General features: G+C 31.5%; 1 protein-coding gene across 1 annotated transcript; it reads left to right on the forward strand.

The window, feature by feature from the left end:
* Lipt1 (Lipoyltransferase 1) lies at window positions 1–24137 on the forward strand. Its single transcript, XM_067272798.1, has 4 exons — window positions 1–534; window positions 4066–4173; window positions 9425–9553; window positions 23709–24137. Exons 1-4 carry the CDS (start codon window positions 55–57, stop codon window positions 24120–24122), a joined length of 1131 nt encoding a protein of 376 aa, XP_067128899.1. The 5' UTR covers window positions 1–54; the 3' UTR covers window positions 24123–24137.
* Window positions 24138–24512: the final 375 nt, after the last annotated feature.

The following is a 24512-nucleotide window of genomic DNA, read 5'->3' on the forward strand; positions in this document are numbered from 1 at the left end:
CTGAATTTTTTTCATTCATCGCACCAAAAAATCTTGTATTTTAAAGTATTAAAAATGATCTTACAATTTAAAACATTCTTAAAATTATTAACGTTTCATCGAAGAAAGCTATCGACTAACAGTTATGTTGACTTTTTATCTGGAACAGTTATTTTCTCAAAATCTAGAGACATTTATCGCAATTTATCCTTCGAAGATTGGATTTATTCGAAGATAGATTTCAAGAATAAGCATCCTGGTTTTCTGTTAATGTGGTGGAATCGTCCTGCAGTAATTATTGGCCGTCACCAAAACCCGTGGGTCGAATGCAATTTGAAAGTTCTCGAAGAGAATAATATAATGTTAGTTAGAAGAAACAGTGGAGGTGGAACTGTGTATCACGATTTAGGAAATCTTAATTGTTCCTTTTTAACTTCACGTTCTAAATATAAACGTAGAACAAACTTGGAAATCATGTGTAAGGCTTTACAAAAGTGGAACTTTGATGTTTCCATATCAGAAAGAGAAGATATTGTTATTCAAGGAGAATATAAAGTATCCATTTGGTAGTTTACTATAATTTTACCAATAATTTTTGTTCTTTTGATATCTCATTAGTTATAAATACAAATAAACCTCAAAATTTCCATGTTTGCTGGAGGTTAGCTATAATATATGCTTCCTTTCATTCTCTGCACCTATTTTAGCTTTTCCTCATATTCCGCACATCTTCATCTACAACTAGCAGTGGCGTAGCGTGGTTGTCAGCTGCCCGGGGCGGAGGAAAATTTCACCACCCCCTTATTTAGGTATCTCAATTTAAAAGACTAAAATATACAGTAATTCTAAAGAACTTTTCGGCAAGAACAATCATCATTATTGTGTATTGTATTATTATTTATTGTGAAATTTTGCCACCCTCTAGAAGTGCTGCCCCTGCTGCCCCCACTACGCTACGCCACTGACAACTAGAGTTGTTAACTGTTCAGAATTTTCTGAACTGTATGGGATTTTGGATATTTTTTAATTGTCCTCTTTCCTCGTGAGAAGGTACCCTAATTGTAATTCAAATCATTTTTATTCCCATTAGTTTGTTTTTTTTATTTTTATTTTCGTTTTAACAGAGGGCCTGTTTTAATCATACTCATCTTGATAACAATGGGTCAGTCACTATGAGTTCAACATATCATCCATGAAAAATTGCAAGGGTTTTCTGATCCATCTGGATTTATTCCTGGATCTCCACTGGTTGGTTGACACCTTAATTATTTTGCCATTTGTCTGTCTCATCATCATCATAATAAAAATAATCAAGGGAAGAAATATTTCCAAGATTACTGGTGTTCTTTTGCTCATTACTTTTTTAGTTTTTACAGTAGAAGGATGTCTTAGTAATTTGTGTTTAAAGTTGTTGTTTTTTAATTGATTAGTTGTAATAATTTTTAAGCTAAGTTACCAGTGCTTTTTTTCAGTAAACCATTCGATTTGAAGGTGTAGAACCTGAAACAGGCCTGTAAATTAGCCAAAAACATTTGTTTCTAGTGAAATATTGCTGGAAGACATAAGGAAGGTCTGATATTGATTAATGTTAAGATCAATTCTAATTTTAAATGATACATTACTCTTGGCTTTATCTTTCAATTCTTAGTTTTCTTGTGGTTGATAGTCTAAGTGTATTTGGAATTTTCTAAAAACTCTTCACTCCAAGAAAAACAACTCAAGTTGAATTTATATCTGAGGAGCTATCTCAACAAATGCTTGATCTAATAAAGTTGTGACCAGTTTAATAGTAAAAATATTAAATTCAGGCTATATAAAGAAATAGTTAAGATTATTAATGTTCCATGTAATATATTCAGACCTTCCAATACAGATCCAATAAACTTCAAAATGTTAAGAAGGCTGACATTGGGCCAAAAGCTGACAAATATGTTAAGAAAATGCAATTTAGTTGTTTCACTCTCAGTTTTTGATTAATTGTCCAATCTGGAACCTTGACCCCAGACATGTTTGGTATTTCTGTTTTAAAACCCAGGCACAAGAATATCAGGAGATCTAAATCAAACTATTACCATAATTAATTGGACTATTTTTTGCTACTATCAATATTAATAACAATACTATTTTTGCTAGTCCTATTTTAAAATTATTTAATAAATTATTATAATTATTAATTTCAATAAGAGTTGGCACCTAACATTTACCTCGAATACCAAATTACTTAATACAGTGGAACCTCGGTATACGACCTTAATCCGTTCCCGATGTTTGGACTTATACCGAATAGGACGTATACCAAACCAACCTTTCCCATAAGAAGTAATGTAAAAATGATTAATCCGTTCTCATGTAAAAAAAAAACCCCTCTTGATATGGTATATTAGTGGGGTTGTAAAATAATTTAAACACTGTTTCAGCACAGTAATAAAAAAATAAATTTTATTATAGATTTTTAAAGTTATTACAGTATATTGTATTATATTATTTAAATCATTAAATCAAATCAAACTCTCCTTAATACTAATAATCTGTTTAGAAATTGATTAAACCCCTTTCGCAACGTTAGCAGATTTAATAATGTCTTTATTTTTCACGATTGTCGATATCGTCATTCTCGGAATACGGCATGCCACCTTCGTATTTCTCAACGATCTCTTTTTTCGGTTCCATTTTGATTCTAGTCATTTTTTTAAGTTTTCTGTTGCTTTTCATTTGCCTCTTTGCATTCATGATTAATAAAAACAATAAAATTTTACTTACAAATTAAAATGAGAAGAAATTTAACAAAGTTATAAACCGTGGCACCGCAAACGTCTAGTCTGGTCTAGTACATTGATAGTGCTACTTGTTTGTAGATGGCACGTATAATTGAATTAAGTTGTATACCGAGCAAAATTTGTTTCGTCCAAACAGGACGTATTCTAAAGCAGACGTATACCGAGCTTCCACTGTATATAATTATTAATAGTAGCAAAAAATGGCCTGATTAATTATGGAAATCATTTGATTTATTATTTATACGTTGTGCTTAGTGATGGGTATATAATGAGAGCTGTCAAATGGGGAGAGCTGGGGATTTTCCTCAAGTCCAGAGAAAATTTAGGTATTCCTACCCCTATAGAATTAATTTTATTTTTACTAACGGAAAATAAATTAAGATAGAATGTTTCTCCATTAATAAAAATCAATGTGTTTCATTTGTTCAAAACAAAAATATGGCGAAAGAGGCCTGATTTACTGTTGCGTCCCATGCAAGCTCTCGACAACCCTACTCTATGCAGGCATACAAAAGAAAATTTGGATGAATCCTAATTCAGCTAACTTAAAGTGGATTTAACTTGAAGATACCAGAATAAAAAACAGAGAAAGCAAACCTGAAGTGGAGAAAAAGCTAATAAATTATACAATGCACTGACAAGCTGATAGGACTCTCCAAGAACATTATTGTCTGTGCAAAAAGTTGATGGTTGGCATCTCTGATATATGTTTAATTTACCCTGTTTATTAACTGATGAAGTGAATTTTTATACATTAATTATTTATGTTTGCATATATAAATTAGTCAAAAGTCTCTATATACTGGACCAGGTTCCCTAAAGTAGTTTCCTGGATAGAATACATCATCTTGATTTTTAGTTTGTGGTGACAATTAAAAGTATGGTATTGAAGATGGATTTACAAAACAGACTACTCAAAGGAACGTATTAATATTGGCGATGTATAATTTTTGCACGAAACTAGGTATATTTGCATTTGTCTACATTTCAATCATAGTAACACACATTTGCTACGAATGGAGGAATGTATTTGTGTGCATATTCAGTTAAATGATGTTCGTAGAGAGCATAATTTATGATTTACTATATAATAAAGTGAGTTTGTTTGCTGCATATAAAGACTTTTGACCCAACTCGTATATATCACTTTTTGTTTTTAAATAAAAGAATGACTTAAACCTGTACAAATTATATATAAATATTAATAAATTGATTGCTTTTGAAAAAATTTTTATATGCTTTAATAAGGTTATACATACTTTTTAAAATTTTGTTTTGCTGAAAATATAATTCTGCTTTTTATTGATAGATATCGGGTACTGCATCCAAACTAGGCAGAGATAATGCTTATCACCATTGCACAGTATTAGTTTCTGTGAAGTCAGAAATCCTGAAAGAAGTTTTGAATAAGAATAGAGTAAGTATCTTAAAATTTAAAGTAATAAATGTAATATATTTTTTTGTATAAAGTCACAAACTGATGACACATTAGATTGTTGACAGCCACTTAATGCAAACAAAGCACGAGTCTCTTTCAAGTTTTCGACTTAATTTTTTTTTACAAATTAATATATTTTTGTCATACACTTTCATATAATTCATTTTATCAAAAAATAATAATGTTGGCACAGTAATATTTTCATTTAAATACAGGAAAGACCACCAGTATGGTTTAGGCAATAGGATTCAGCTTGCTACTCTGGAGAATTGGGTCAAGTCAAAGTCAGACTCTGAAATTTTTGTGGATTGTTTGAATTGGAAATGTCAATTTTGTCTGTTATCATATAGCTTTCTTTCACAGGTCAAGCCAGACACATGATGAGCATGAAAGTGGAGTCATTCTAGTGCCCTAATACTGCTAAATTTAAAACAAAAATAGAAATTTTTCAAATTTAAAATTAGAAGATTTAAGAAAAAATACATAAAAGTAAATATTACAGTTCAGTTGGTATTCTATTGGTATTTTCAAGCAGTCGACGCTGTCGGCATGTAAGACCTGTTATAGCTTCATCATTGCCCCCATTTGCCAGAAATTTTGGGGTTCCTGTTCATTTTTATAACTTACGTGATAGTATCGGGGTCGACAGCATACCTTACGAACTGATGATCGGTGTGCAAAGAAAAAAACAAAATCAAAGTTTTGTTTTTTTCTTTGCACACTGGTGAGGTACGTTGTTGACTATACCCCAGTGTTGTGTATTGTTGTTTAGTACCAGGGTCTAGAAATTTTTGAAATAAACATGTAAAGAAAAGATCCTCAGCAGAGGCCTAGATATAGATGGATGGACAAAATTAAGCATAATGTGAAGAAGAAAGGAGGAAATTGGTAGGAGTTTAAGCAAGAGAAATGCTAGTTAAATAGAAAGAAAGGGAATTTATACTTTCTTACCTTGCCTGTCCATAACTAGATAATTGGATAAAGAACAATATTACTAATATAAAAGCTGCCGTGTGTGTGAATTCCTTATAACTCCTGAATATATATTTTTGTCCAATCCAGATGAAGTTTTGGTTAAATTCATTTTATGTTCTGACAGAAAGTATAGACTATTTATTTTGCAGAAATATTAGCTATAGAATAAATGTTTTATTGATTCTGGATTGGTGATTGCACTTATGTTGCAGTGATGCCAATGATCTCATTTTGTTTATACTTGATGAGGGAATTTCCCTTAAGTTGCATTTTTAAATACAGTTGATTCTGCTTAATTGGAACACATTCGAGACTAGTCCATTTTGGCCCAATTAAGCGGCTCCCTCAATTAAACAAACTAACAATAAATCCTAAAATAAAATATGTAATACGTAGGTAAATAAATAAGTAGGTAAAAAAATAATAATTAGGTACCTATCCTCCTCATACACACTGGGGTGTATAATAGATAAATATAACACTTACTTGAGCCTGTGACCGGTGTGAAAATAAACAAAATCAAATCAACAAACGTTTTCTGGACACCTTCCGTGTTCTTCCTCGGGTTAAAACGGCTGGATTCTTTTTTTATAACACCGTTCCAAACTTTTAAAAAACGAATTTGAACGATGACATTTTGATTGTGTAATGTCCATTGCGCAAACACTGTATTCGTTGTGTTCCCTACTGTTCTGAATCGTATTTCTCATGCATGTTTAGATATTCTTATGTTGCATTATTTTTTTAATCTTAGGGTCACATGACCCCATGTGTCATTGGACCTCAATCAAATCTCCAGGCATCATCTCGTAATAAAGCTTGTCAAGCAAGCGAAAGAGCCATCTCTTCACGTGAATTAATGCATGTTGTTGTAGTTTGCACTTTATGAATCTCTATCACTTCTAGCCATTTGAGGTGGTCTATCCGGGGTGTTTTGATTATTAGCGTGGCTCCCGCGAAGTCCACATTAATGCCCGGTTCAGAAGCATACATCGCGAGTGACATGGTAGCTCTGTTATATCGTAAATCTGCCTTGTGCTCTTTAACTCTGATTTCCATCGAGCGTTTCATTGATCCTATATAGATCAGATCTCTATTAAATTTCTCATCTCTCATTGGGATTTGGCATTCTACTCGGGTCAGATGGGTCCTTTCCATTACGTAACATACTATAGATAGTTGGGCCTCTCCTGTAAGCAATGATGACCTTACTTCTTTTGGTGATAGATGCGTATAGAGGTCATCATTGCTTTTGGTGATAGATGCGTATAGAGGTCATCATAGAATGCCGAATCCCAATGAGAGATGAGAGGTTTAATAGGGATCTGATCTATATAGGATCAATGAAACGCTCAATGGAAATCAGAGTTAAAGAGCACAAGGCAGATATAGGATATAACAGAGCTACCACGTCACTCGCGATGTATGCTTCTGAACCGGGCATTAATGTGGACTTTGCGGGAGCCACGCTAATAATCAAAACACCCCGGATAGACCACCTCAAATGGCTAGAAGCGATAGAGATTCATAAAGCGCAAACTACAACGACATGCATTAATTCACATGAAGATTCACATGACCCTAAGATTAAAAAAAGAATGCAACATAAGAATATCTAAACACGCATGAGAAATACGATTCAGAACAGTAGGGAACACGACGGATACAGTGCTTGCACAATGGACATTACACAATCAAACTGCCATCGTTCAAATTCGTTTTTTAAAAGTTTGGAACAGTGTTATAAAAAAAGAATCCAGCCATTTTAACCTGAAGAAAGACATGGAAGGTGTCCGGAAAATGTTTGTTGATTTGATTTTGTTTATTTTCACACCGGTCACAGGCTCAAGTAAGTGTTATATTTATCAATTAGGTACCTATTTTAATACTTTATAAAACCAAAATACTGAAAATATTTGTACTATAAATTAGCCAGACTCGTGATGATAAATAACTGATTTGCATCACGCTAGTATTGCCAAATATTAGTAGTGACGTACACAAGGGTTAACTGTTCAATCAGGAACAGATTGAACGGTTTTCCCTTTCTCCCTTTTTAGTTAGAACATGTCCAGGTTCACCCAAAAGTCACCTTACAGCCTTGCTTTGAGCCCAGTTTCCTTTACTTGGAGATGGGTCACTTCAGCAGGAGTGTCTGTAGAATCCATCAGCTCTGGATGCTGGTCCCAACAATCAGATGGCTGCTGTCCAAATCTAGATGTAATCATGCACACAACACCTTCCAAAGAACCTCTAGCTGTCTTCCGACTTGGTCGAGAAACCTCAAAAAATTGTCCAGGGTTTTTGTCCTTTCATTTTTAAGGGTATCGTTCGGTCCAATCCAGTGCAAGATCAGTAGCTCACATTCAGGTCTGCCTCAGATGGGATGCCAGTGTGATACGTCTCACTATGCTGACCCCGTCTGGAAAATCGAAACCGCCCAAGCAAAAGACAAAATTGCTTGTCTCTGCTAACCATTAGGCCTGCACAACATTAGTGTACGTAGTGTTGACATATTTTCGGAAGATCCTTAAAATATATCAAAAATTGCTAAATTCCTTTTCTGCTACTATTAAGCATTTAAATTATGTATTAATTTATTAGTTTGGTTTTCGTTCTTTGAGATTTGGCCCAATAAAGTGGCCGCCCCAATTAATCGGTGGCCCAATTAAACAGAATCGACTGTATTTTGGCAAATTTTAATCTTACTTCATTAAATTTAAAGTTTAAAAAAGAGTCTCGCTTAGTCACTTCTATAACAAATTTTTTTAAAATTTTTTCATAGTAACCACATGACATTCTATTATTCAATTGGAAGCAATAACACTTTATAAATAATGGGTTTATTAGCCCATTATTTATAAAGTGTTATTGCTGTACAAACACTTTATCTTTGGTTTATCAACATGGAATTAAGAAATGGCTTTGTCAAGGGCTTGCAGAAACAGCATCACAACGTCAATCATCAAAACAATATTAAGGTGTCTATTACTAAAGAAAGACAGCAAGGAAATCTTTTAAAAGACAATAGTGTTTATTCAGAATGTACTATATAAAGAAATTTTAATATTATTTTAATGTAAAGGTCCAAATCTGTATGTTTATATAAGTGAATTCTCTATAACTCCTGCTATTTTTGTCCACTTCAAGTGAAATGTTGGTTTGTTGCTCTTTATGTTTTAACAGATAGTATAAACTACTTAATTTGTAGAAATATTAACAACTCTTCTTGAAGTGTTGTTATATATGTATATACATTGTACATATACTAGAAATTCCCCAAATTTCCCCATCAAGCATAATGAAGTACTTTTTATGAAAGTAGAGATTGAAGAATTGAGAAGAATAGACATTTCAAGAAATTCAAGAAGAGTTGTATATATATATATATATTACTCTTTTCTGCCAAAATAATTTATAATACTAGTGGATGTGCAATAAAGAGAAATCAGTATTTTTATGCTATAAGATTAAGGTTCTAATCCAATCTAAACTATTATGATTTATTAAGGATAGTTTTGGTTTAGGGGCATCTTTCACAACTTATTGACTGACTCCACTGCAAATCTGAGCCTCTTCTATTGGACATAGAGGCCAACATGCTGGCGTCTGTGTCAGAAAATTAAATTGAATCAATCCTATTAATAATGTGTATGTAATAACTTGTAATAATTGTACTATTAACATATATTGTAATGTCAGCAGTTGTCACCATAGATTCTGTTTTGTGTGTCACCCAATTGATAATGGATAGTAAGGCCAAAATGCATTTCGGGATAAGTTCGCTCGACTATGACAATGTTATTGCTAAAGTGATAGCACAGAATAATTTGCACAGTAAATTATTATTTAATATTATTTAAGCCTGTTCATTAGTCATATGTAACTAAGTAGATTTTGTAATAGAAAAATCAACTTTACTACAAAGAATTTATCTCGAAAGAGTTCTAAACAGATAAATATTTTAATCAATACAAAATGAATAGTGTAATGTTTTCGTAGTATAAAAGTAGAAGAAAACCTACTCAATACGTCTCGCATTGTAATTTTTCTTGAATAATTCAATCAAAACTATTCGTCACTTCTCATGCTGGAAAATTTCTTTCTGAGTCTGTTCTGTCTTTAATGAATAGAATTCAGGCTAGCTACAGTATATAGTCCATTATTAGTAGATATTTTAATATTATAATTGACCTAAATTTTATAATATAAACAATGTTAAAGATAATTTATGTTATATTTATTTTAATTTTAGGATGGAATCATCAACAAAGCCACCGAAAGTGTAAAATCAAAAGTTATCAATTTGCAAGAGTTGTATCCAATTTTAGAAGTCGAAGACGTTGCGCAAGAAATTGCAAAATGTTTTCACAATTTTTATGGCGTAAGTTGACTTTTTCTACACTTAAAGCCACCAAAAACAATCTTTGCACTATTTAGTAAGTGTTTTTTAAAGTTTATCATCTTTTTCCTCAAATGCTACGTTATTCTCAATTATTTCAAAGATGAAACTTGTAAGTAAATGTTTAAATCATTTTAATTTAAAGTATATATTCTAACCAGAGTAAGAGAAAGGGAGATGGGAATCCGTCAATGTTGTCTAACCGGTAGCCTACTGGATCAAATTCTGTCTTTTCTTAACTCTGCAATAGCAGTAGGCAATTACATATGTTCTTAAAATCAATGTTTTACATATGTTAGAGCTACCAAACAGTTTTTTGAACTATTTAATCTGATCCAAAAGGCAACATACAGAATAAGAATCTTTTGAACAAAACAAACATTTAAAGATTTTTAAAAACAGAATGATCATATTAACAGTTATTCTGGAAATCAGATATAATTGTATATTTCTCATAAAAGTAACTCTATAACAATATTAATATTCATATTATTATTTTTATTACTATACTGAACATGTGTAGAATTGTTTTCTTGTCATTATTCTCTAAACAATACAGTATAACAACTATTTATATTGTATTTATGATGCATTAAGTATTATAGTAATCTAGACACTATTGAAACTATACAGGAGGATATGCATAAGTTATATGCAAATACTACACATGGAGTTTGGTATGTGTATAGAGTCTTGTAACTAATGTTCCACAGATAGGAGAGATAGCCTGTATAATAAATACAATTCACCTATAATTTCAAGAATTTGTTTTTTGTGAACGTGTACTTACGATATTTAAAATTAATTAAACTCAACACTGTGCAAATTGTGCACAGTGCAAGCACAGTGAAGGCATTTTCATACCTTCGTATGGACATATTTAAAAATAGTAATACGACTTTAGATACTTTTTAAACTTTAACTACTTGTAAAATCCCGAAACTTTACTTAGCCTCCATGTATTTGATACAAATTCCTGGTCTTAATCCATTTGTTAAGACCAGGGGTCACCAAACTTTTTTCACAGCAGGCCACATAACTCAGAAAATGACGAGTGTGGACCACATAACCATTTTGTTTGATACAGTACACTAAATGCGCAAAAAAATAAAGACAACCAATATATTTATTTACCAATATACAAGCACGAGCTTGTAATCTCTTTAGAAACTCCATTGCAAGTCCTTACACAAGAAGCACTGTTATCCAAATTCGCAAAAAGTCACTGAATTTTTTGTTTCACTGATTTTCCTAAATATTATATAACAGTCAGATACAAAAATCAGATTGAATCAAATTTGGCATTTTTACATACACTTATTTTGATTTTTTCTACATAGTAAGTTTGTCTACAATCTATGACATTTCCATATAAATAATTATATTTTAGCTCATTAGTGGCAGTGTGCGGGTGGGCCAGACGAACTGACTTTGCGGGCCGTAGTTTGGTGACTCCCGGTTAAGACAGTTGCCCTTAATGGACTTTTACATATTTTCAGCATCTGTACATTATGTACTAATACAGGATTTCTTAGCAATTTTTGCTTAGTTTCAATATATTTTGTTCTCTTGCATTGTTGCAAATCTTCATGCCGACACATTCATTATTTTTCATGTTATGTCACCTTTGTATTTCTTTATTATATTTTTAAATGCTCTGGATGTGTATCCTATATATGAAGCGTGCAATGCTGTAATGTTTAAATGCCAAAAAAGCAAACTTTTCGGGACCAACAGGCATGTGACTTGCACTTTGGCTCTTTAAACATTATGTTTAATCATAAATTCAACAGACAGTTGTTTATCAGTTCAAAGTTATAATTGCCATGATATAAACATCATCCTGTAAGTTAAAATATGTGATTTTCATATAAATACAAAACATTTGAAACTGTTCTAACTTCTCTACAAATTCTTGACGTAACTAAACTTTCTGTTATAGAAATGTAGGAATAAATTTAGGGGAATGTATCTTTCTAGAGGACTTTTATATATTTTTACTTGACTTTTTAAAACTTAATTGTCAAGTCTTATAAGTACACAATTACATTCATTATCATGCTATAAAATTATACGTCTATGCAATATATGAACATTTAAAATGTATATAAATTATAAATTCTATGTTGTATGAATACTAATTTTAGTGTTAGTCATAAATAACAAGTTATTTTGTTTAATTTTAGAAACAATTTATTTATTTGGATGATTTTTAAATAATCTTTTAGAACCAAAATAACCAAAAACTTGTATAAAAACTGAATGCCAACTTTGTGATTCCGTTAAAGAGGGACGAATGCTACTAGATGGCAATGAACAACTAATATGTACTATATAACTTGTTTTTCTGGTGATAAATTTAGAGAAAAGACAAAGAAACAAGTTTCAATTCAAGTATTATTATTATTTTTCTTTATTTTCATCTTTCATTTAGTTTGTTATTGTTTATTATTTCGTACATTAAAAAGTAGAAAATCCACATCCGTGTACTAGATAAACATAGCATTTTTCACATTTTTAAAATCCTTTCTGTGTTCCAATTCTTCTCATTTTAAATATATTCCTGAAGACATTGACATTAAAATCAATGAAAGTACTTGAATTTATTGTTTTCTTCTAATTTAACACTGTAATAGATTATGTAATATGTGATTAGTAGTCTATAATTTATTGGGAAATGTGTATATATATATATATTATATTTAAAGTAATTTGTTACTGCAATAAAAATATATTTTATTCCAAGGTGTTATGGAATGTAACATAGGTCAAAATATCACCAATACTTTACCTATCTGATGTTTTCTTCATTTGTCAAATGTAAAAATCCCCTTACAAAATTTCATGTGTCAGCATCTATCTTGTATTATATCTCAGGATAAAGCTCAGCGTGATCATTTCTGTATACGAAACATTCATGCTATTAAATTTTGGTAATTGAAGGTCAATGGGATGGAGAGATAGAGTGGGTCACGTGTTGCATCTCAAATGGGGTCAGACTTAATGAAAATTGTACTTGTTATTGACGTTTACAATTTTTTTTATAAAACTCATCTCTTCCTGCAAAATTAAATCCTTTGCTTTCTTATAATAGCGAGGTAGAGGCCGAAGTTTTAAATGCAAAAACGTGTACGTCGGACGTTCGGCGCCGCTTTCCTGTAAGCTTAGAAGTTTGACAATGGCATTTGGAATGTCGAGCATGATTCCACCAACTTTCCAAATGCCATTGACAAACTTCTATGCTTACAGGAAAGCGGCGCCGAACATCCGACGTACACGTTTTTGCGTTTAAAACTTCAGCCTCGACCTCGCTAATAATAATAATATGAAAACTTATTTTATAAAAAATTGTCATAACAGATGGCACCACACATTATTAACTTCGAGCCAGCATTTTTCTATAATAATGATTCTATGTATGTGATACATAGATAAAAACTACCATATACTCCTAGAAGTAAGCATATCACTTTGGAAAATGTTGCTATACAGAGTTATGTTTCAGATAATTTGGACTTGTATCTACTAATTATAATTGATCAAATGATTAAATAAATGTGATACTTGGCTATTTTCAATGTGCAAGTTCATTCTGAGTTACATAACTCTTGAAGTATTGGTTAGTTTGGTGAATCGCAACTTACTTTAATTCCTTAAAATGCTCAAAAAACAATGTTACAAGGGCATTAACTACTGTCTAGCTATTAAGTAGATAATAAAAATCAAATTTTGAAAGAATCACAGTCAACATCTTTTGCATTTGACTGAATGAGCCAACATCCGTTAATATAAAGTGTCTTTTGTCTTGCGTAACTGCTGTGATTCTATCTTAAAAGGTAATTAATCAAAAGCTATAGGACTTGCGAAACATTTTCTCATCCTGTTTGTTTATCTAACATTTACTTGACAAATTTATATGATAAAAGGGTCGGTTTGGGAGATGCTATCTTAAATATCCTTTGTGAATTTATCAGATTCAATTAGATTACTTCATATCTAGCATAAGAACTCAACATTGAAAGTTATAAATACAACTAATGTGTATTTTAGTTAAAAGTTAACAAAGTTAATTTTTTATTTATGTAGTCTGCTATATTTGATCTTTAATGTAATCATTTTTAGCTCTTATATGCCAATTTTCTTCATAATAAGTATAATAATATATTGTATATATTCAACTTTCATTGTCAGTTTTATTTATTTAAATTATAACAATTTAAATAATTTAGATTAAACTGGGTGAAAAGAATCGGCCCGAAGCAGGATCGAACCCACAACTCCCGCTTACCATGCGGTCGCGTTGCCAGTTACACTACCCGGACCTTCGGTCCGATCTCCTCTTCTAGCATATGTAAGCCAAAGACATAACCATCGACGGCTATTACAGTGCCAACTGGGGACACCTCCGTGCCCACAGCCAGAAAGATCAACTCAAGACACTCGGTCGGCCATCACAACACCCGGCAAGCTATATATATATATATACAAATAAACACTCACTAAACCCGATAACATTAAGCTAATACATCACCAACTACTGTAAATAATCGGGCTAACTTTTGGATATATGCAATTAAAGATTATAAATAAATTTGGCATTTGAGGTAGGTGTTAGACGCCATCTCTTATAAGAGATGGCGTCTAACACCTACCTCAAGTGCCAAATTTATTTAAATTCCTTCACTATAATAATTATAATAATACTAGCAGATGAGCCTGGTGTTGCTTGGGCAAAAGAGAAGTTTTAATTATTATAAAATAATAAAAAGCTTTATTTTGAGGGTAGAGACGAGTTTTATAAAACATTGTAAATGCTAGGTTAATAACAAGTAAAATCATTATTAAATCTGACACTACTCGAGATAGACACCCAACCACCTTTATCTTCCCTGTCGACCTTTAACAATTAAAATTTAATAGCATCAATCCCCAATACACAAAACTCCCTGCAAAATTTCCGAAATTTTCGAAAAAATGCACAGGAGTTGAGTTGTTAAGCTTTAAAGGGTGAAGAAATTCGTGCCACATACATACAAACATCCATACACACAGATAAAATCTCCAAAGTTTTTGAATTTCTTGATGTTTTATGCAATATAAGTGCCGATCAGTAAAAGTTTTTGTTATTTGTTAATTTTATGTATAATCATGAAGATGTTTTCTTACTTTTAAGCTTATTGTAATTATAACTTTAATTATAATATTGAATACATGTGTACAAAATCTAACAGTATTGCTATATTATATGGCTCATACATATACACAAGTGTTTGCAGAAAATGGAGGTGAAAGCTTGGAGACAAATAATTTTGTCGATTAATTTTTATTCAGTTTTTTGGTCACGAGTAGATTATAGAATATTCGATCCCATGGGAAGGCAAGTGACCCGTTTGCCCTCCCTTGCAGTTCCGTACATATATAATCTGGCACTGTAGCAATATAATATTGCCATATGTAAATGGAATTTACTTTGTGATGATTAAATGTTGTGTCATTTTATTTTTAACAGTACTTATTTAACTCTTGTCACCATATGAGCATTAAGAGAACCTTTCTCATACACATTATAGGTTCGATCGACCCCGTACTAAAGATGGCCAGCAGGTGGTGAGGGTCAATGCCCGATCTATCCAGTTCAAGCCACCCTTGAAATTTCCGAGCAGACTCGAGAAATTTTTTGGATGTTTTGACCTAGGTTCATATGTGCTTGGAAATTTTTTGGGAGGTCCTGGGTTTAAATCTGGGTCAAATCCCTAGAGCAGCAGGTTGATGCCTTTATTGTTTCAAAATATATAAACAGAGGAAAAAACACTTATCTTTAAGGTTATCAGCAAGTTTTCTGATGTATATAAATGATAAAAATACAAATCTTTTATATCTTTTTAATAGAAATAAAAGAAAAATATTCGTTACATCAATCCTAAATCATGCATCTCGTAATAATCTTTAAAAAAAGCAATATTTTTATTGAAATATAAAATAATTTTATAATACTTGAGTATTTTAAAACAGTCGCCAGTGGTGTTTTTTCTCCTGGATATTAATTGGGGTAATTGGGATACATTCTCTCCAAGGTTAATTGTTTTCTTTTTGTAAGGTTAAGAGTGAATATGAACAAACAATTGTAATCTTCTAAACTCCTTTCTGTAATTTAATAATTTGGCATACAACAAAGAAAATAATAATTAAGTACACAATAGAAAATATTCCACCGTACTTAAAAACTGTGTCAACTATTTATTATTCTATATATATTTTAGTTTATCTTTTATTATTCTTATTTCCAAAAGACTTTAAAATTGTTAATTTTGTTCAGTTTAAATATTTGTATGGATTTAATTTAAAGACAATAGCACTGGTTAAATTATACAGAAATTTCAAAACATAAATGGGAGGATGGCCGAAGCAGTTAAGGCGTCGGTCTGCCTATCTGGGGACCCACGATTAAATCCGAGCGAGCGACTTCCAGGAATTCTTTGGGTGTTGTCTGTTCAGATAAGTCAAACTCCATTTCTCACCAACAAGCCCTGCCGTTGAGAACCCGATTGAATTAATGACGAGTGTGATTAAAAGGCCCTCTTAGTGCCCACAGGGTAAAAAAAAAAAAAAAAGAGTATAGAACACAGATAAATGATAAAAATAATATATTTTTCTTTGACGAAAACTCATTTTTAAGTATATTAATCCAATTTAAACAAGGTTAGCTGGATTGCTATACAATAGCGTATCATTATGAGGGATTCAAGTTTAAATCAAATCCTGTTCATGAATTTATTTAGAAAATTCCAGGTCTCATCCCTCGGGGAAGAAGAACAGCATCTGAAGCTATCCATAGATGAGGGAGGGAACCTCATCCCTCATGAATGGATGAGAGTTGGGATAAGTATCTCATCATTCATTCATTTTGGCAAATTTCATTGTTGGATGAGAGAGAAAGCCTCATCTTTTCCTCGTGGATGAAGAATGGGATAGTTATCCTGTTCCTCATCCATTCTGACTGACCCCATTGTTGGTCTAGTCAACAGTAGGGTTAATCCATAATGGACAAAATTGAGGTCAAATTGTAATCCATTAATCAATCAGTCAATTTAAAAAATAAACGTTATAACGTTAATAACGTTATATTCTATGTTTGTTAATAACTTTTTAATTAAGTTTTATTCGTTAAATAATTCACTTCCGAATGCAATAAAACAAATCTAAACGTCAAACTAATTGCTTACTGTTTTCAAGAGAACAATAACAGTAGCCGATATAAATAAATTTTTTTCATATATAAACACAATACTCTGTCAGAGAAACCCATTTGTAGATATTATCACATCCTCTGTATCTCTTACTTTACTTACAAAGGACACCCACGTCTTCTTATCTGACTCTTGTTTTATATATCAAGGACTAAATACAGCTGGAACCTAGTTTTTACTTTAGTCGTCACCATTTTAATTCTAGCTAATTGGTAATGAAAATTAGAATCTTGTTTTGGAGAGAATCCAACAAATTAGTTGTTTTGTTTGTTTGTTTTTATAGAACTATTGTTTTACACAATGCCTTTAAAAATATATTGTATTGTCTTATAATCAAATTAACTATTGCTATCCATATAAAATAGCTCTTTAAATTGGAATTTTAAATTGTTTTCCTACTTATCTTTTTTAGAGCTTCTGTTACATACTAAGAAAATTATTCATTTAATTAAAATTTTGCTTTGCGGCAATTAAAACCTTTTTTTCGTTGAATTTTTGAACCATTCGAGTGCAAGTTAAAGTGTAAAGTTTGTGGCTTTTCGTCCCGGATGCGGAATTTCTTTTTTCGTAAATAAAATAAAATCTTATTTGTCGGCCAGTGAATTGGATTTTACAAAAATTAAGCAAAGAAATATAAACTGAATTTTTTTATAGGCATATTGTTTTTACATCATTGATATGAAAATGCATTTCAGGTCTTTCCAGCTCCTCCTCGGTCAGTCTTCTTTATAATGGCTGTACGAGATCTCTACACAATTGTATTCTATTATAGATGCCATCTTTCTGAGTTTTTTGACACCCAAAAATGCCTAAAGAATGGCTCATTATTTATATTTTTTAGCTCTGTTAATTCATCTTTTATGTTATAATTTTTATTGTCATGGAGTACTGTTTGTTAAAGAGTTAGAACTTATATAAGAGACTTCCGTCTGGAATTTCAGTAGTGTTGATGGAACTGTTTGTGTTACATAGTTCCAATTTTTCTTTTTTTCTGTAGATAGGCCCCTTCACATGCTGACAATTCTTTCATCATTTTAACAATGATGTTATAATAGAACAGGATAGAAGTCTTTTGGCTGGCTCTCTGACTTTAGTGTTCTTGTTGAATCTCGTCTTGAGAGAGAGGAGTCTTTTTTTAAAAAATGATCAAGCAGGTGATAATTGCATGGTGACGGATCCAGATTGTAGACTGGGTGATCCAGAATTTATGAATCAAGTCCTTTGATCTCCTCCATTTTGTGCAGGATCAAACTCAGAGATCAGCTAAAAGACTCCTGTTCTGCAGGCATGGCATCATTGACAAAACAATGAAGAATGTCAGCATGTGGAGGGAGAGTACCTAGAGAAGGAAATGTAACTGGGACTACGTAACACATATAATTCCATTCCCATTACTAAAATTCTGTTCAGAAGTCGAAATGTCCACGTATTTAAAACAATTAGAGATTAGTATAATTTTATTTTTGTCGCAGAAATTTATTTATTTTCTCTGAAGCCTTCCCTGCTTACAATTATGTAAGTTGATTAAAAATTCCTCTGAATTAAATACAAGTATTAATTGTGCAGTTGGAAAGGATGTAAAAGGACAGCAAAGCTTATCTGTATTTAGTCTTTAATTTGTATTATTTTTAAATGAAAATGGCTGTTCATTCTATTCTATTTATCCAGTTTTAATCTGTAATTCTAGAAATAAATTTTTATTTCTATTGGTAATTATTTGAATTACAAAACATTTGTTTATTCTCAAAATTTCATAACGTTTTATCACAAGTAAATAGTTACAGTCATTGGTAATAGAGGTTAATTGACTGTAACCGTAGACATTAAAAAAAAAATCTACTATTGAAAACATTATTGTCTAATCTATTGTAATTTCGATTTATATTGTTATAATAATTCAATACTTTATAGCAACATATAAATTATAAATTATGACATTAAAGAAAAAAATAGCTAAATTTTAACGGTGTATGTACATTTCTGTAAAGTATTACTGTATTTTCCGGCATATAAGACAACTTTTTAATGCAGGAAAATCTTCTCAGAGGTCGGGGTCGTCTTATACACCGGAAAATACGGTAGATTAAATTGAATTTTCTCGAGATATATCAACGCATATTGAACCATATTATTAGCTTCAATTTTACAATTGTAAATGAATCTTGCTCATGAATAGATTTACCAGATTTCTATGCAAGAGGGATGGTAAAGACATGGGAATCATTGGCTTCTCCATCCTTCGTAATGGATAGTATACAATGTTTCAGTGCCGTAACTAGCCATTCCTGTGCCTGTGCAAGAATTTGTATTTAGGCCCCTTAACTAATTAGATATGGGAAATTAATAAAACAAATGCATGCATTTTGGGCCCCCCTTCCAAGTGGGCCCTGTGCGGGTGAACCTGTTGCACCTGCCTAGTTACGGCACTGCAATGTTTGATAATAAGTACTTGTAATTTTATTACAGAATCCATATATTTACTTAGACCGGTTGAATTTAGAAAGAAATGAATGTGAGAGAAAGGTAGATGACTCTTTTTCTGAGTGTCTTGATTTACAGAGATCAAACATTCTCACTCATATTTATACATTTGTAATGATTAAAATATGGACTCTGAAACTATATAATTCAACATTATCATTTTGCATTACAGTGTTTCGGAAACATTGTAACATCGTATCGCTGGGATTTTAATACGAGGCATTCTTTGCCTTAAAAAATCACAAAATCTTATATCTGATTCACATCCTGTTATGGTATAGATGGATTCCTTACTTCATAGCCATCTGGCCAATATCTATATTGATTAAGTAAGAGATAAATGAATTAAAAATAGATAACTTCCTATTTTAATCGTAAAAATTTACATTTCTAAATAAAAAAGTCGTGAATTTTAACATAAAATATTTTACGACACGACATTATATATTAAAAATGTAAATTAAACTTCCAAAAAAACCATCAGAAGGTTTTTTGTTTCAAGGTATTCATTCATTTTTTTAAACTGGAAATCATAAATCTTTGCGCAGATGGTTGTGTGTTATCTTAGTGCTAATAACTTATTTGGTTGATTGTTGTTTAGATAATGCCGACATTGTATTGTTCGTTAAACCATATTTTTTTTATGTAGTATTGTTTAATCTTTTACCATAATACATATAACATCATTTACAGTTTGTTTATTTAACTTTCGGGTTCATTAAGTTGATAAAGATTTATATGAAGAAAGTGTTATACCACATCATAGAAGAATGGAGTTCAGACTTTTATTAACCTCTCATCTTAGAGATAAGTTAATGGCAGTCTGTTATTTAATGGGTTAATAATGCAGAATATCATAAATATTCATTTATATTAAGATTTTTAATGTGATTTACATTATCAAAATCTGTTGAAAGGTTTTTAAATTTTATCTTTTATCATGTTATACTTCTACATATGGCTACGCATTCTTATTGTTTAAGAAATACAGCTATTTAATTGTTTCCTTGCAGACAGACTCGTAGGTAGTTGAACAATAATTGTTCAAAATATTTCTCAATCTTTAATAGGTTTTATCACTAAAAGTATTACAGAGACTATTAACTGTTGTGAAATTCAAAATTGTTCACATAATGGAGTTAAAAATAAAAAGTTTTTAAGAATATTTATCATTATTATTGAAAGTTTACAAGTTTAAACTTATATAATAGCGAGGTTGAGGCCGAAGTTTTAAATGCGAAAACGTGTACGTCGGACGTTCGGCGCTGCTTTCATGTAAGCCTAGAAGTTTGACAATAGCATTTGGAATGTCGAGCATGATTCCACCGACTTTCCAAACACCATTCTCAAACTTCTAGGCTTACAGAAAAGCGGCGCCGAACGTCCGACGTACACGTTTTCGCGTTTAAAACTTCGGCCTCAACCTCGCTATTAACTTTAAAATAATGTTTTTTTATCTTTGTGCTGTTAGGGTGCGACTATGCAGACACGAATTTAGAGCGAGTGAGAGGTTGCGAGCGATTTAGTTTCTGCAAAGGAAGACCATGCACAAGCGAGAGAAGCAAGAAATAACACTGGCGAGAGCAAATTTCTGCTTCTCGCACGCACATATTTATCACGTCTCGCTTCTTCTCGCCACAAATTCTCGCTCGCTCAGAAAATTCGCTTGCTAGCATCTGCATAGTCGCGCTTGTGAGGTTGCAACTATGCAGACACAAGCGATAGTAGATACAAAGGTACTTTTTAAAACTCTTTCTTCCCTACAGGTATTAAAAGAGCCTTTTTTTCGTACCTATCATGGGTTCAACCAGATAGCAAGGGATGAAACCAAATATATCTTGAAAAATTTCCTGAGTTTATTGATCACTTGGATTTAATTCCAAGTCTCCAGAGCAGTAGGCTAATGCCTTAACACCCTCGGCCACCTAGCCATTGATAGATGATAGTAGTATTTGAGAGGAGTCGAATTAGCTCATTAAATAATCTTTTTATAATAAAACGTTTTATTTATATTATATTCAAACACAGCTCTAAGCCGGAAAATAATTTAACCACTCGCAGACACCTTCCGTACCTACGGGAGGTGACTGCGAGTTGTTACGTTATTTTCCAGCTTAGAGCAGTGTTTTAATATAATTTTTAAAAACGAGTGGTGATACATCATCAATCAATTAATGGAGAATCTTCTCTGCATTAAAATTGACGTGACCTTGTTTAACAAGTTTTAATTTTAACTATGGCATTGTTTCAAGCTTTAATGAATATGTACTAGAATCTGATGAACATATACTTCCACATTTTAAACAGGATTTTAATTTGCATAAATGTTTTATTAATTTAATTATTTTTTATTTAAATATATAAGAAAATTATTTGTTTTCTGTAAATATTGGTTTTACAAACTTTATTTTTTAAGGATGTCCTGCGTGGAATTTAACAGTCAAATAATTAAATTTTCATGTAGGTTAATCAGTAAAGCACTGTCAAAACAGCAAGTTCTAGTACTCGGTTATTGCTTTTTATACCAGTTAGTCCGCTTAATTTTACTACGTAGCTGATAAAGAAACGATATAAGATTCCAAGAAATATTTTGTGTGTAGAAAGTAATCAATCAGCGTCTATAAATTATCTTAATTTATAAAACTTCTCATAAGAATATTTTAGTGTGTAATGAAAGTCTGAAAGTATCTGCATAATTAAGGAAATACACTCCCGAAATATTCAATTAAGACATAAATGCAGTTTTCAAAGTCTTGTTGTTAGATGAATTCAAGATAGAATGGTTTAAATGAATTTCTTTACTATAGTATTAAGCTGATACAATTTGAATAAATTGGAAACATATATAGAAAATTTATTACGCATTCTCTTAATTTTATTTTATATACGAGGGATAAATGACCCGATACTCTTTATAGGAGTATTTTATTTTTAATAATTGCATTCTAAGCATTCTAAAGCCTTTCTGGTCAAACCAGAACGGCTTGTCCGTGCTTAATATGCACGGGCATCCACAGAAAATTTTCCAGGGGAGGTAAAGCTTAGAAACAAATAATTTCATCAATAAATTTTAATTTACCGTATTTTCCGGCGCATAAGACGACTTTTTAACCCAGGAAAATCTTTTCAAAAGTCGGGGGTCATCTTATATGCCCAGTCATCTTATATACCGGAAAATACGGTAATTTTTTGGGGTTTTCTCCCTCAAGTAGATTATAGAATACGGTATTGCATCAAAGTGTTTCATGGTCGAGGGTGTAAGGTTACCTATTTCAATTATGTTTGATAATTTGCGGAAATTTTTACTTTATCCCGGGGAGGAGCGAGTGCCACGTTTGCCCTGTGTACAGCCACCCATGTTCATATGTAATTGTTAAGATTTATTGAAGTATTCTTTTTATCTAGCCATATCTCTCAAGTAATTTAGCCAATTCAAATTTGAATGTATACATTCTTTCATTTATTTTATTTTATTTATTTTTTTATTGCTAGTTGTGTATAAATAAACCACTTTTTTTACATAGCAATTCATATAATAAGCAAACAAGCATTTTTGATTACCTTCAGTGACTGTTATCACATTATAACATTAACATTTGAGATTGTAACCTGATGATAGTCATTGAAGACAATTGGAAATGTTTATTTGCTTATTAAACATATTGCTGGTGTATATAAATTGTTCATTTTCACATATTTAATGAAATAACCAGTTCAGGTTATTTTTTTTATTGCATTAATATGAATTCTAGTGAACATTACCGTCTCGTTTGGTACTTTCCCACTTTTTTTATTCGGTGACCCCTTTTAGTATACTGGAAGACCGTGACATTAACCAGTAATACTGGTCGCAACCCCCGAAAGGGTTGCGACCCACTGATTGGGAAACACAGATCTGAATACTGAAATTCAATTGTTTTATATCAGTTCTTTCAATACAAGTTTTTGAGTAAGTGATATAAAAATCCACCCATTCGTCATTGAATTGGCATATTAAAAATTAGAGTAATATTAAAAAAAAAGAAAAGAAATATATTCGAATATTCGAAATAAACACAAAATGATTGTATATTGTTTAAATTTCATACGCGGTCAAACCGATTGAATGCCGCAATTTGAAATTAGCACTAAATTGTGTTGCCGAACTGAAGAATTTCAACAATAAGACTCAATAATTTGAGAGTCAGTGTAACATAATGTGGTGATAAACATGTCATTTGCCGTAATTCATAGATAGTGAAGTTATTATTGATACTTTACGAGGTTGGTATTATTTAGGTGAGTGCTATATTGCAGTTTGATTATATTAAATTCTACACTTGTTGAATTTTGGACAATAATTGAAGTAATTGTACTCCTTCGTATAAATTTCGACTTGTTTCTAATTAATTTTTAAATATTTTATTTAGATCGAAGAAGACAGAGTTGAATACATTTATCCAAATGAAGAAATATATAGCGGAATTGAGGAGAATATGAAAAATTTGAAGAGCTGGGAATGGATTTATGGACGAACACCTCGGTTTACTCTCCGTAAAGAATTCATAGCGGAAGAAACTATAAATCTACCTGTTCACTGCTCGAGTAATTACGAGACCAAGAAACTAATTGTTGAAGTTATTATTTATCATGGAAAAATTGAAAATATTTATTTGAAATTGTCTGATGTTGAAATATGTCCATCGATGAAGCAATACTTTTGTGGAATTTGCATGAAATCAGATATTATATTGCAAACTATCAAGACCTGGACCGAATGTAATAGTCAGTATAAAGTATTGGAAAAGTATGTGAAACAAACGTTATTAAGTATATTTTCGTAAATAAAATTTTCAATAGGATTACCTGAATCATTTTATCAAATAATAGTGTAAAGTTTTGATTTTTAATTAAAGATTATGGGATTTTTATATCATAAAATACTTTACAAACTTAATTTGATGACTAAACACACTGTAAATATGCAGTTTTACTACAAATATTTGTTCTTTATGTCACCGTTTTAGCAGTTTTTAAGTATATTTTGTTTAAATAGTAAAATTTCCTATTAAATGAATAAAGGAATTTTTATTGTTAACACTTTTAATATGTTGGCCACGTAGCTGAGACGAAAAAGCTACAATATAAGGACAATCTGCCAAAAGAGGGTGCCTTTCGGGTGGACTTTCTAAGGAAAACTGGTCTCTTTTTAGGTGTTATACATGTGAAAACAA

Source organism: Centruroides vittatus, unplaced genomic scaffold (assembly GCF_030686945.1).
Source record: "Centruroides vittatus isolate TY-2023 unplaced genomic scaffold, ASM3068694v2 contig_1113, whole genome shotgun sequence".
Classification (NCBI taxonomy): domain Eukaryota; kingdom Metazoa; phylum Arthropoda; class Arachnida; order Scorpiones; family Buthidae; genus Centruroides; species Centruroides vittatus.

Excerpts from the sequence above, each read along its gene's own strand:
- Lipt1 (XM_067272798.1), top strand. The coding sequence starts at position 55 with ATGATCTTACAATTTAAAACATTCTTAAAATTATTAACGTTTCATCGA. Across the intron at positions 4,174-9,424 it reads AAGTTTTGAATAAGAATAGA|GATGGAATCATCAACAAAGC; the intron begins GTAAGTATCTTA and ends TTTTAATTTTAG. Across the intron at positions 9,554-23,708 it reads GTTTTCACAATTTTTATGGC|ATCGAAGAAGACAGAGTTGA; the intron begins GTAAGTTGACTT and ends TATTTTATTTAG.